Here is a 14,745-nt window from a genome sequence, read left to right as displayed (position 1 = left end):
GGCTGGCAAAGGAGAAAACAGAAAGTAATTCGTTAGCTCTCAGGTTTTTGGTGCATTGGAGGTGCTATTAAGGTGGGTTGGGGTCTGCTGATATTGACACGAATGCCTGCCCACTTTATGCAAATATTCTGACCCCAGGAATTTCAATGGGGTCATGGGTGCTGGGCCTAGCAAGCGCCAAGGAAATGTGGGGCCTGTATTTATCTCACCATCCTCATTTCTTTGCATTCCTGTGGAACCTAACCCCCTGCAGCCTCTTGCACTTCTTCCCTACTCTTTGTCCATTGCACTCACTCTGTCTGTACCACAGGTGTATTTTACTTTTTTAAGAATTCCTTTTCTTTTAAAGTTCAGAGGTTTTAGTCAAACTTTTCCAAAGTTTCTATTAAAGTAAAGGGTCGCCCTGCTTGCAAGTAACTTTTGAGATATTTTCTCTGCACCAGGTAGAACACTAATTCTCTTCAAGGACCTAGCTTTGAATCCAGGTTAGAATGATGAGTATCAAGTCAAGTGAGGTTAAGCAGTCTTGATGAATTTGTCAGTGTATGTAATTCAACAGCACAAAACTGTCCTTACAATTAAGACAAACTGAGCAATAATGACCCTCCCTTTACAGTCCTGATTGCGGGATCAAAGCTCTGTTCTGCCAAACATTCATGCTTTGAGTTTTGTGAGTTGAAATTCCCTACAGAGACAGAGGAACCAAAATATGACTTTTTCTTGGATGTCAGAGAGAACTCCCATCCATCTGAACATGGTCTGCAAACAGAGTGATGGTCCTGCTGCAAATCGGGCAGAAATTTAAATACGGGTTATTTTAAACGGAGTGAATATTAGCACCACTGTGTCAGCCAATGAGTTGGAGGTGGGGCGGGACTTGTGATTTTAATTGACAGAGTCTCCGAACTCAGGACTGAAGCTACAGTAAACAGTGTATTCCACTGTGTACAGCAGGATTATTTTTTCAGCAAAATGCTGTGACTGGAGGATAATTACATAATAAAAATTATGTGCGTAACATCAAATCCCATTACTTACAGCAGTGTGTGATTGATAGGGGAATTCCCCTATCAATTAAAGACAGTTAATGGCGTATAGATAGCAATTTATGCAAACACATTAATCAGTGCACAGAGAAAATTAAGCCCATAAAGATTTAGCATCACCAATAAGATACTGTTTTTGATCTCTGTTTAATTGCCCCCAGGTATCAAGACCCTGTTTTTTTTTAGATCTATAATGCAGTTCGCAACAGCCTTGTTAATGTACCTGACTGCTTTTGCATTTAATTCAGAAAGTGTAAAAACAGGCTTTTGGTGACATCAGTTACATGGTTGAGTCCCAGAGCTGACTGTCACTCTTAGTTTCTGGAGTGTCATTACTTTGTACTACTGCAATATTTCACTGCCTGGAGGACCTCCCTGGTCTGCACTTTACAGCCTGAGAGCAGAGCTGCCAATTGGCAGCAGTTGCAGAAAAGTGTCTGGCTTTGACCTTGCGGCCCGAAAGTGCCTATGTGGGAGAGCGGATTGGAGAATCTGTAGAAATTAAAATATTTGGGAATAAAACGCAACTACAGTCTCAACATACATGAATAGATAAACTGGGGCAGGGCTTCTAATTAGAGGAAAGTAGAAGTACAATTTTAAAAGGAAGTCCAGTAATTTTGTCAAAATCTCATCAGATTATCTGACTGATTGCTGTACAAATCTCCCACCATTGTCTTCCCCCTTCCCTCAATCTATATTAGTTAGGGCAGTATAAAGATTCAGGGCAGAAGGGACTCTGAATATCCACAAATGTCTCATTTTGTGTATCTAGATATCTGCAGATGTTCCCAAAATACCCTGGTTTCTGTATTTTAATCTCTTTAACCAAAGTTGGCAGGAGTAGGTAGCAATGTCAACTTGCCTAGTGTTAATGTTTCAGGATTAGGAATTTGAAATTGTCTGCGATGAGCTTCACACAGAAGGGTGGCAGTCAGCACTTAGGGGTGGGATCTTGACTAAGATGGGACTAATTCTTGTCCCATCTTACTTAGAACAAGCCCACTGAAACACGTCCAAAGTTGGGTTACCTATTCATTCCAAAAACTTGATTTAACGATCCCAGGATATTAGTATTTGAAAGAAAGAGAGAGACAGTGGCCATCACTGATATTGCTGCCAACACAACTCCAATAATGTGCTGATATCAGCGCTGTTAGCAGGCTGCTTTCAGCTCATTATTTCCACATGAGGAATTTGTGCAGAATTTGGTGGGAGTGTTGGTTCTAGAGAGTCCTTTGACACTAATCTGTGTAGTTTTGTAATTATTAAAGTGTAGCGTTTAGCAGTAAATTACAAGTATTGTCAATCTCACTCAGGGAGTTGAATTCCGTAGCACAGAGGAGAAGAACAAACACAGGACTTTATTAGAGTATACTTTCGAAAAATAATAACCAGTCATTTAGAACCCAACAATCCGCGAGCTGAACGTTAGCTGGGACAGACTGAGGGAATGTGACACAGCGAGAGAAACAGGGAACTCCGCACCATAGCTTGAGCAGTTGGTGAGTAGTTGTACATATGTTCCTCTTGTTTTCAAAACGTTACAGTAAATCTTCCCATTGTCATGTAGCCAAACGCAAAACTTGTTTAGTGTAGAGCAACTCTGGGAACATTTACTTGGATTCATGGTCCCTTCATTCTAACGGAATAATCCCTGGTTTTATAAGAGCAGCTTAAATTGGGGATGAAACTTGTCACTATATAGACACAGTTATTAGGTAGCACTGCAATGGCTTGATTTTTAATTAAGTTTTTTGGTAAGTTCCTTTTATCATTTATTTTCTCCTGAAAGCCTCTGAGTTTCATGCCTTCTCCTTATAGAATAAGATAATATTTGGCTGAAGAAAAAGAAAGACTTACATTTATGTAGCATCTTTCACGACTTCAGGACATCCCAAAGTGTTTTACAGCCACTTAACTACTTTTGAAGCATAGTCACTGTTGCAATGTAGGAAACACGGCAGCGAGGTCCCACAAACAGCAATGAGATAATGACCAGATAATCTGTTTTAGTGATGTTGGTCGAGGGATAAATGTTTTCCAGGACACCGGAGAGAACTCCCCTGCTCTTCTTCGAAATAGTGGGATCTTTTATGTCCACCTGAGAGGACAGATGGGGCTTCAGTTTAACGTCTCATCTGAAAGACGGCACCTCCGACTGTGCAGCATTCCCTCAGTACTGGCACTGAAGTGTTCGCCTAAATTATATGCTCAAGCCTTAAGTGGGGCTTGAAACCACAACCTTCTAACTCAGAGGCGAGAGCACTACCAACTGAGCCATGGCTGACATGAGCCACAGCTGACACACTTGTGTTTTGCAAACCTTGAATTGGGGTCATGCTTTCTCCTTTCTCTTCCAATTCCCATCCCTGTATTTGGAGGGCCTGCTGCTCAGAAGTGAAACTTTAAGAGATGGGAATTACAGTTATAAAAAGAATGAAGAACTTTAGAATAAACACAAAGCACCATATGCTGCTAGGCAGCGTAGCAATGCTCAAATGCCTTTTTCCCATTGTTATTAATGCATTTTTCTTCCCTTTGAAGGTGAAAATTCTCAGAAAAGGGAAATGAACTCTGAAATGAGGAATTATGGCAACTATGACTCTCTGGGTAAATATGGAACCTTTCCTGGGAGATCCACGTAAGCACCAATTAATGGCTTTGTCCAGCTTGTAAAGGGTGAGATTGAGGAATAATTTTGATTTATATTGCTTCTTTAGTTAGTGACATATTTGCCATTTCCTTCAAGTTGGTGGAAGACTGCCCTTTCTTTCCTGCACCTATATGGCCTCCAGTCCTTTCTCTCTGTTAATCTATACCTCTGATCTTTCTGTCAGGAAGCAAAAACAACCTGCACTTGAATAGTGTCTCTAATGTAACAAAGCATCCCAAGGTGTTTTACAAAGAGGAGCTGACACTGAGCAGGAGTTTGGGTCACATTTAGTTTGTTGTTTGTTTCCTGTTTTGAATATTCAATTATTGTACACTACTTGGCTCAATTGGTTTGATTCCCTGCTCTTTTCATGGCAAACTGTTTGGGTCAAGAAATTTTGGCTTTACATGTCCTATTTTTTGTCCCTCCACTTATCCTCGCCCAACATCCAAGTATTTTCACTTTCAACCAGAGGTCACTGGATAGTGATCAGAGATGGAAACCACAGCTGATCTTTTCCCCTCCCTAGCCTCGGGACGTTGAGACTAGCTGTGACATCCCTACTGCCACCCCAGCCACGACAAGCGAACTCGCACAGACCCGGGACATTCCTGGTCCTTGTGGCTCAGTATTACATCGTGCAGTGTATTTATCCACTAAGACATTGGAAAACTTCTTTTGGGGTTGGTCGGGGGGGGGGGGGGGGGGTCTTACAATTCTGTTATATGGGTATTGTGGCTGGAGCATCAATTTCAAAACTAATTTGGATCAAGCATGTAGCATGTGCTGGAGTCAGCTCCATTTATCATGCAAGTGATATATTTTTAGTTGTGACTGAATCCTAACTTGCGTCATCTGTCCCATTTGCACTTGATTCTTTAACCTTCAAGCTAATTATATATAGGACGCTTAAAGGGCACACAATAGTCATTCACCTGGCAGACCAAGCTAATGCTGTTGGAGTTGAATCCACTCACTGTATAAATATCATGTCCATTGGGTGCCTGAATGGTTTCAATTTACACCATGGAAATAAACAGAAAACAGTTGTATTAGATGTAAAACCATGAACCTATCAAAGACTTATCTGCCAATTAATTTGATGTGGTGTGACGTGATACCATTATATGGTCAAAAGCACCAGTAAAATTGAAACTCATGAGTGATATCTGATAAGCTGAGCGATGCTGGTCAACATATCATTTTCAGTATGTCTTTCCTGACTACAGAATGTGCACTGAGCTCTGTGTAGCTCCACGTCACTAAATTATTGAGTCACTCAAACTTCCCAGGTTGTCTAATTGTAAAAACCAGTAACAAAGCTTCATTTTGCACAGAACATACAGCAGCAGGGAGTTATAAAGCAAAAATTCTACTGAGTGGATCTAATGTGTTATGAAGCACTAACAAGACTGAAAGGATTTTCGCTCCAGTATTCTCCCTCAAGTATTCTCCCCTCTTCGTGGCCCTTCATGTGTGAGCTTGGACAGTAAAGGCAGAAAATCCAGGATCCGCTGTCACTGTGGGGTCTTGCTAGACCTGAGCATAGGTCGGAGATAGAGCTGAAATATTGTAGCCACAATTCTGCAGCTCTGAATCTTCACACCGTGCTCACGTCTAGCTAAGCCAGCAGCAGACCCTCATGAGTATCAGCAAGCTTTCCTGACACTGGAAGGCATCCCAGTTGAGCACAATCCTATCCTCACCCTATATGCCCACTTTCCAGCAGCAGTAACTGGATGGTGATTTTCTCCCTCTGTATACAGGGGTGCTGAGTCCATTTGTAGCATCCCTACTGCTGCACTGGCTGAGATCAGCTAACTGGACACAGTCCAGGGGTCAAACCTGGGACCTCCTGGTCCTGTATGTCTTAGAATGACACTGGGTGGTTCACTTGGCCAGCGAGGAAGTTTTACTTAACTCACGTAATAACAGATGTGTTCATTCTCACTCCCATCAAGTACTCTGTGTATGACACATGCTTAAGTTTATGATGACAAACATTGTATAAATAGTGTCTTATGAATCTTTGTTTTGAATCACCTTTATATATGCAAATTTGCATTTTATTTACTTAACCCAGAGGAAAGATATTGATTTATTCTTGCTTACAGTTATTTGGAAAAACCTTTTATACCACATCTGGCCTCAGTGAGAACGGAGAGAGGCGTCAATTCCAGGAGACTTAAGGAACAGATTCCTTACATTTTACAGGATTCCACCAATCACTGGGAAGCACAAACCAGAAATGTACACAGTGTCCCACGGACTAACCTGTGGGATTCTGGCCTGTCCAGCAAAGCAACGAAGGTCAAAGAGGTGAACGCGCAAAAGCACAAGCGCGAGAGGCACTGGGACAGGGGTGGTCTGGAAGACTTGGGAAAGTGGGAGTCAAAAGAAAAAATGGAGAAGTACTATAAGGAAAAGATAAAGAAGCAGGAAATAAAAGAAGAAAACATGAACTTGGGCAGAGGCTGGAGTTCCCCAGAGCAAGTAAAAAGACCACTGAGAAATAAGCAAAAGCAAACTAGAAGGCCTCTGCCTCTACTGTCTGCACCAATCTATGGGGAATGGGAGCCCTTGTATACAAGGGATTTACCACAATCGCCTCCTGTCAACCAACCTGTTGATTATAGACCGGCTGAAATTTATCCATCTTATAAAGAGCAGTGGACAAAAGGCCACTGGTCTCACAGAGATGCTTCCAATCTATCAGACAACAGTAGGTTTAGCCAACTGAAAGATCAGTCAGAAATGAGAACTTCACTGTCCCCTAATAGTTTTGAAGGCAAAGGTTACAGAGAACGACCACTGAAACCTCCAAGTTATGAGATGTACATGCAGATGAAAAAGAAAGCAGAGCAGGGAAATAGAATTGCACAGTTGGAGAACTACAAGAGGGATCTACAGAAAAATTATGATCCGCCCCCTTATGTCCACACACAACCACTAAGCAGAGAGAGAAAACATCAGGGCAGAAGTGATGTTTTAGGATTGAATGTGAAAGCAGCAATTCAAGCCAGAAATTATGACGTATTAGATGGAGGAAGAGATAGAAATTATCCTCTAAATTCAGAACTAGGATTTAAAGCCCCACAGAATCGCTTTTCGATAATAAATGCTGCTAGACCGTATGGTTCTGAAGTTAGTAGAAGTGAGGAAATGGGCCAAGCAAATCAGAAGAGAAACTATATAGATCCTGAATGCTTTGGGGAATTACTAACTGAGCAGGACACACGCTCCAGTTATGGTACCTGGCATGCTTTGGATAAGTATTTATATCCGGGAGTTACACAGCGCCAAAAGGAAGCCAGCCTCCCACTGTATCACACATCTGGAAGAAGCACCAAGGGAAAGTATAAGAGATCGGATCTCAAGCATGAAGGTTTGATAATGCAAAACCCAAATAATGAATTGGATGATTGGCCTAGAGAAGATGATCGAAAGAACAATGAGGGAAACAGGATGAAGGGTGAAGTTCTTCGAAGTAAAAAGGGCGAAGTTGTCTTCTGTTTAATCTCTAGACCTGATACCAGTCAGTCAATTCAAGACTCAAAGGGAGATCGTGCAAGAATGTCTCATACACTCCCCAAAGTTGGCAGGAAGTCAAATGTGCCCAGTAGGTCACATGATCTAGAACAATCCCTGTTGGCCAAGCATGAAAGGAGGTTTTATGAAAGGTGGAATGAACTTAAAGGTTATAAATCTTCCAATAAGGAGGCAGTAAAACCTCAGTATTATGTGGATGGTAATGTTTACTCAACCAAAAATGAGTCTCATTCAGATGGGATGAAATATGGAAATATCTATGAAGATATTGAGAACCATGGCACAAGAAATATGAACTATTCTCCAAATTCAGACCACCACTTCTGTGCTGGCAATAAGAAAGCACCTGGGAGCAGAATGAGGGAGCAACCTTATTATAGTGATGGTGAAGAGATCACGAGATGGAGAAACTCAGACAGCACAATGAGAAAAGAAGTGAGTGGGTTTGATCACAGAAGCGATGAAAACTCTTTAAATTATCTGCAGGTGACAAGGCAGAAAGGGAGACGAGAGAAAGAACTTCGCCAATGGGATAAAGGTCACATGAAAAATGAAATGGAAAAAACTGCTATGTTTTCCAGTAATAGATACAGGCAAGACGAATCATTATTAGACCACATTGAACAAGACCGTAAGGTGTCAGAATTGAAATGGAACGATCATGGAAAGTCTTTGTCACTACAAAGCCAAGCCTGGGATGCTTCTCAGGAAAGTGTGCAACGACACTTCTACAGTAAATGTGCCATGGAAGAAAGTGATGATGCACAGAATCAGCACAGAGAAAGAAAACTACCTGAATGGAAACAGCCAGTAACACAATCCTCTGTGAGAACAGGCAACCGATTTAAAAGCGAAGATCTAAAATGGACCACAGAAAATAATGGGGTATTTGTTATTGATGCTACCTGTGCAATAGTTAAAGCTGAATATATTTCCTCACCAAAGAAAGAGCGAGTGAGATTTTCATACCCAATAGAAGTTGAAGATTTCAAAGAGAAGACAGTTGATTCAATTGAACATGGTACTCACCCTGATAGCAAGAAAGTCAATGACTGGAGGAAAAAGGGCCGAGAAATAAGTGAAACAGTTGATCGCATATCACCATGCAGAAAGATCATAAACACCAGAGCTGGACAAAGCTATTACTGTGGGGAGGCTCTTTCAGAATTTAATACTGACAGAAATTCCAAATACAGTATAAAGGAACTTGAGAAAAATGAAGATTCATTTCCACATGTCAAAGTGAAGGAAAGCATGAAAGAAAGGGCGACCCGGATATTGGGTCTTCCCATAATGGATGCAGACTCAACTGAACTGCAGATGAAGGAGAAGACCAAGACACAGGCAGAAGATAAGGAAATTGAAGTGACTGGGGAGAATTGTATGGACAATTATCTTCACCCCGAGTCTGTAAAAGAGAAGAGATCAGGACCGTGGATTGATGACACAGTAGACAGTTTGGGCAAGTCTGAGAAAATAATAGACAGTGTTGGATGGAAAAATGTAGAACCAACAATTGTTGGCACTTTACAGCCTTCTGACACTACCCAAAACCCATTAGATGAAGTTATGCACAATGGAGAGATTGATTCAGGGACCAGTGATGAGACAGATATCCAGGAGGGGAATAAAAAAGACCAAGAAGTCTCAGGGGACAAATGTTCCTCCCTCCCTGTTGAACACAGTTCCAACACAGAGAATAATGAAGATTCTAAATACCAAGATCTTCAGACATTTCATGAACCCAGATCTGACCAACCGCCACAGAACCTGCGGGACATGGTGTTTGAATCCGTTTCACGGCTCCGCCGCCACACGGCTCCTGATTCCGAGTCTGATGATGAAGAGGTGGAACGGCTATTGGCGAATGAAGTGATAAACCCAGAAAGAAATAGAGAAGAAAATGAGGTGCTCTCTCCTGGCAGCACCGACAGCAGCACCTCAGCGGACACTGTGATTTTGTGCAGCGAGGCAGAGAGTCTGAAAGGTGACAGTGAGGAACATTTAGACACAATAACTGGAGAAAATATCTGCAGCGAATGCTTCCCTCCAGAACATGAAGAACCAGAAAATGGACTGAGTGTGAACGGGAGCCCACAGGAGAACATTCAGGATCAGAACTTGCAGGAGTTGGGAAATACAGACTCATGGACACACAGATTGGCAGATCCACTTCAGGAGGAGGAAGGTGAGGTATTCTCCACCGGAGAGAACTTTCTAAAGGAACTGTCGGAGGATCAGAGCAAGAGACAACCAGGAGGCGACGACACCACAAATACCACCCACCTAGAGCCATCTGATGGGGCTGAACATCTGGAAAATGTCAAGATGGCACTTGAAATAAAAGAAAGCAGGAGGAGTGACCTGGGCAGTTCAGACACTGAAATGGACAGAAGTGAAACTGCAAGTAAGTGACCACCTGTCTATGGCCTGATTGCATTGGCTGCTTGCTCTTATTTACATTAAGGTTTGTTTCTGTGAGTTTACTGAAAGTGGATCAGAGCCTGATGGCAGTTATAGGGTCTGCATTACAAGTGTCCATGAATCCTTACTACTTCAGGGAGTAAATCTTCAAGTTACTTGATGGCCAATATTAAAAAGCCTAAAGCTACGAGGCCATTAATGGATACCTACCTTTACTCTCTCCACTTGTTTCCCCTGGTATGACATGTCCTGCTTAAACTCATTCAACAGCTCATATTGAACCTATTTTAGATTTTTTCCCAAGTGTCATCCAACATATCTGACTGAACCTGGTCTATGTCTCCCTAAATCTCAACTAACATATCTTTCCGAAACTCATTTAACATCATCTCTCTCAAACTCATCCAACAATTCATGCTGAACTTCATTTTACATTTCCTGTTAAATCTCATTCAACCTTGCTGAATTCCAGGTGAACCTCATTCAGTGTGTTGCATTCAAACTAATCTTAGATTTTCAATTAAACTTCATCCAAATTATCTCGAGAGATTAAATGGATGGCGTAGCATCTATGATAGGGTAGATTGTATATAGTTTGTGAAACAGGTTTGATGGGCTGTGCTCTTTTCTTGTTCCATACTTCTGGCTGATCTTAACGTATCTGGGGTTCTGGTTATAGAGGAAGGAAGGGCTTTTTAAAAAATCAGTAATTGTTAACGTTGTGGTTGTTTGTTCCACAGGTGAAAGTGATGTGGAATGTACTGGTGAGGTTCACTAAGGGGTGCAGAAGAAATGGAGGAAAGTTGGCCAAGTACAGTATCAGTACCAGAGCTGTAAAAATGGGCCTCTTGTTTAATGGACAAGAGATGGGTAAAGTACTGAGAGTGTAAGTTTTATTTTGCTTGATGAAAATGTACATTCACAGAATATGAAGATGCCATGAAGTTATATACAGATACAAAGTATGTAAGCCTGTATAATATGTCCCATTGTAAATAAAAATTCTGTATGAGGTGTTGGGGAACATACTTCAAAGTATGGATACACATAGATCATATTGTTGAATCACATTTATTGCATAACTGAAATGTGTATTTCACATACAGAAATATATGCATTTGGAAAATCCCTCTCTGTATAATGAAGGTCATGTATCAGGTATTGAAATATATAAATTATGTAGCGAAATGGAAACACATTGAACTCATGCAATATATGCTGAAATATTTAAATCAGTATAAGTGAAATCACATCCATTATGGGAAGGAACACACAGTAGGTGGTATGATACATACATTGTGCAGTGACACATACGCACAGAATAACGAAACTTATGTCATATACTGAATTACACGCATTAAACAGTGAAGGTGTATGTGAAAAAAAAATATTTTAACAAGAGATAAATTGTTAGCAATTTTTGCCAGTTTAGATATGCCATGATGAGCTGAGTTTTAACAATCATTCCTTTTAGGATGTACAGGGAATGAAGTTATGCCTCAACAGGGTTCATTTTTAATGAATGTTTCCATTAACAGAGTTCCCATTCTCTGGTGTACAGTAGTGTACTCTCAAAAAATAACCTGCAGGATTTAAATTTTATATTGGAGACTGAAAACAAGGTATCATTTTTTCAACAAAGCCTCAAATGTAAGTTATTCAGAAATACCCACCACATTTCTGTAGTCTGGTGATCCTTTGAGACCACTCATGTCCCGAATTAATCCAGAGTAAAATAGGTCAAATGGAACATTTTTCTCTGGCGGTATCTGTTAGCTGAAGGTAAGGCTGCAGTCTGAGCATGTGTACTGTGCTCAATTCTCCAGCATGCATCAGTGGGATTCTCCCACTGGAAGTGGGAAGGTAGAAGATGTCATGGTTTAAAAGGAAAGGTAGGAAACATGAACCAAATGTGAAGAAAATGGATGGATAAACTTCCAATTAAGGGCATGTGAAAACAGTGAATCAAGCATGAGCAGTCAGCAAACGCTACCAACAAAAGAAGGGGAACAAATTAAATCACTCCAGATATTTTTAACAACTTTTTTTGACTGTCATCTTGGCTTCTGCACTGAGTACTTACTACTGGAAACAAGGGTTGCAATTAAATAAAGATATTCATATAAAATTCACAACAACATGAGTAACCTTATTTATACAGTAGCATTTTCTGTGTCTGAAATGCCTGTAACACTGTTTCCTGCACCTATGTTAGAAGCCTAAGCATTGAGTTCATGCAGGTTCTAAGTCCCATCACTGATAATTGAAAAGATTCAAACTAGCAGCCTATAATTCCCAGTATGCACCTGTGTACAACTTCAATTTTATAATTGACAGCAAGACCAGCCACTCAGAGCATGCAGGATTTGCTGTTTGTACTTCCCATCTCTTTCTGCATTCTGGTGAATCGTTGGAAAGTTACTAAGAATGAAAGTCCCCCAGGAAACGGTTTTAAGAGAAATTAACCAGGATTCTTTTCATATAAAACATCAAAAATAAAGTAAAGCATGGACTCTTCAAGTGTTCAGTTAATTTTGCTGAAAAAACACTTGTGTATGACAAACTTTAAACGATGCCAAATTTGTAACCTACTCTAACAGCATCTCTTATTTCTGTTTATACTCAGTACTCGAAAACAATGTTCTAGAAGGACTGTACCATTACTCAAGTTTGGAGGGAGGTTATGAATGCAAGCCTTGAATCTGCTTAAATAGGCTGAGTCCAGTTATAGAGATATTTGGTAAAGAATGAAAGATGCAAATAAGAGAAAAATTCAGGGTAATCTATTATCAAAAGTCACGCCCTAAACAAATGGAATGTACCCCAGCAAAGATCGGTGCCTATGGAACAGTACCCCAGCGTCTTCCGGAGAATACTAAATTCTCTTCCCTTGCTTAAATAAATAACACGTACTTGTTTTAAGGAAGTTGGCTCAGTGGCAGCACCCTCGTCTCTGAGTCAAAAGACCGTGGATTTGAGACCCACTCTAGGATATTAAACCGAGGTCCTATCTGTCTGTTCAGGTGGACCTAAAAGATCCCAGTGCACTGTTCAAAGAAGAGCAGTGTCTTGGCCAACATTCATCTCTCAATTAAACATCACCAAAAAACAGATGATTTTGTCATTCACTTGATTGCTGTTTGTGGGATCTTGCTGTGTGCAAATTTGCCGCTGCATTTGCCTAAGTAACAAGTGACTGCACTTCAAAGTACTTCATTGGCAGTGAAGTTCTATGTAAGGATGACTCGACTCGGCACACCCTGCTGGTTCTGCATCAGTGTCGAGGGGGAACCTCATACAGAAGGATATAACTTTAAAAAATATATATTTTACTAAAAAAGGATGGTGAAGACAGATCTGCACCTCTAGTTAGAATGAGCTGTGCCAGGTAATTGCTGATATAATTTAATATTTGTGCTAAGATCTCAATTCAATGAAATCAATGCAATTCAACAGCATTGCAGACAGGAAGTGAAATTATTGCCATCCAAGAGGCAGTTTTCACAGATTCTGAGTGGGAGAAGGAGGAGTTTAAAAGCAGCTAAGCTTCCACATCGAGTTGAGAGTAAATTCAGTTTGATCTGAGTCAAATATTTTGCTTTGGAAAGGGATTAAGGCTGTACTGCTGTGCAATTCCAGCAGATGGTGATGTTGCACTGTTCAGATACAGGCAGCGAAAGAATTGACATCTATTGCCACCTAGTGATAAAATAAGAACTACAGCAAATAATTGCAAACTTGTGTGTTTTATCATTTCTGATGGTGTAAAGCAAAGGGTTTTTTTGTACTGAAATAATAGTACAGAAAAAACAAAATAAAATTACTAATCACAGAACCTTGTAGATGTTTCTTAAAGAATCTCTTCAGTGAAGAAGAAAAATCTATTTCAATATATTTTCTTCCAGTTTTCTCCTCTCCTGAAGGCGCTGACCTTTGGAGTTAAGATACAGATCAGGCATGATCTAAGTGAACAGCGGAACAGGCTCGAGGGGCTGAAGGGCCTACTCCTGTTCCTATGTTCCCTTCCTGGGACCTGATTCCACAGGTGCTGGCAGCTCTGCAGTGCCTCATGTAAGTGGCCATTCTTCACGTGCGCACTCAAACACTGAAGGGTCATTTCCCAACTTTGTTCTGCAGTCGTGAGCTTCAATCATGGGGAGCACATTTCCGAATTTTAGGAGTGTGCTGTGCATGAGTTTCCAGCAGGAAGATTCTACCCAGTGCGTGTTCAAATTTCCAATCCACAGTCCCAGTGGACAAGGATGCCTGCCAGCAGTGTGAAGTCAGAAAATGACCCCATCAATGTCGGCAGACTAATCCACTTTGGGGAGGAGGGTGCTGCAATTGAACTCGATCCTCTCGTGCCATATTCACACTTGCATTTTCCAACAGGAGGCAAAATACAGGAGTGGCAAATGTACCAGAGCCTTTATTCCTCTTCTTTGCATCTAGGCCCAGTCTGGCAATTGGACTCTTTGTTCTTTTGTAAATTTAAACCAACAGTGTTACAACTACCATGAGGAAATTGTGATAACTGACTAGCAATCCACTCCATTAATGTTACACCTTAATGTGTGGGAATGTGACATGTGACACCTCAACTAATTTTGAAATCTGGTAGCAAGCAGCAGGTCATATATCAACGATAACTACATCAGCACACAAGTGCTGCCTGTCTGGTTAAGGAGTTACAGGATATTGGACGATAACATTGTGTTAAATTATTCTCTGACTTAAGCTTCATACTCAGAAGGGGTCCAGGGCTTTCGTAAAGGATAATACTTGTGACCTGATGAGCTTGATTGGAAATGATTAAAGATCAGTTCTCTGGGAGTTTCCCTACAGCATTTTTATAAAGCGCATAAATACATTTAATAAGGGGTAATGCAGTACAGTGGGGTGGTCATTGCTATACATGGGTGGGTTACTTAGTAACTTTAGCTTCACTATTAATGAGCTGCTGCAGATAGCTCCTATTCATAGGATTCTCTTCACCACCCCTGCTGTTCGGGTCACTCCACTTGACTGAACTAATGAAAGTAAATTGAAGCCAGCAGCACTCTTGGGTAG

The 14,745-nt window shown here is 40.9% G+C and overlaps 1 protein-coding gene across 1 annotated transcript; it reads left to right on the top strand.

Annotated features, from left to right (window-relative positions):
• Positions 1 to 2,424: 2,424 nt before the first annotated feature.
• Positions 2,425 to 13,444, top strand: si:ch211-159e12.5 (uncharacterized). Its single transcript, XM_067976633.1, has 4 exons — positions 2,425 to 2,551; positions 3,594 to 3,690; positions 5,817 to 9,658; positions 10,416 to 13,444. Exons 2-4 carry the CDS (start codon positions 3,617 to 3,619, stop codon positions 10,451 to 10,453), a joined length of 3,954 nt encoding a protein of 1,317 aa, XP_067832734.1. The 5' UTR covers positions 2,425 to 2,551; positions 3,594 to 3,616; the 3' UTR covers positions 10,454 to 13,444.
• Positions 13,445 to 14,745: the final 1,301 nt, after the last annotated feature.

Source organism: Heptranchias perlo, chromosome X, assembly GCF_035084215.1.
Source record: "Heptranchias perlo isolate sHepPer1 chromosome X, sHepPer1.hap1, whole genome shotgun sequence".
NCBI classification, from domain to species: domain Eukaryota; kingdom Metazoa; phylum Chordata; class Chondrichthyes; order Hexanchiformes; family Hexanchidae; genus Heptranchias; species Heptranchias perlo.
This window is presented reverse-complemented; position numbering and strand designations above follow the sequence as displayed.

Excerpts from the sequence above, each read along its gene's own strand:
- si:ch211-159e12.5 (XM_067976633.1), top strand. The coding sequence starts at position 3,617 with ATGAACTCTGAAATGAGGAATTATGGCAACTATGACTCTCTGGGTAAA. Across the intron at positions 3,691-5,816 it reads ACCTTTCCTGGGAGATCCAC|TTATTTGGAAAAACCTTTTA; the intron begins GTAAGCACCAAT and ends TCTTGCTTACAG. Across the intron at positions 9,659-10,415 it reads GGACAGAAGTGAAACTGCAA|GTGAAAGTGATGTGGAATGT; the intron begins GTAAGTGACCAC and ends TTTGTTCCACAG.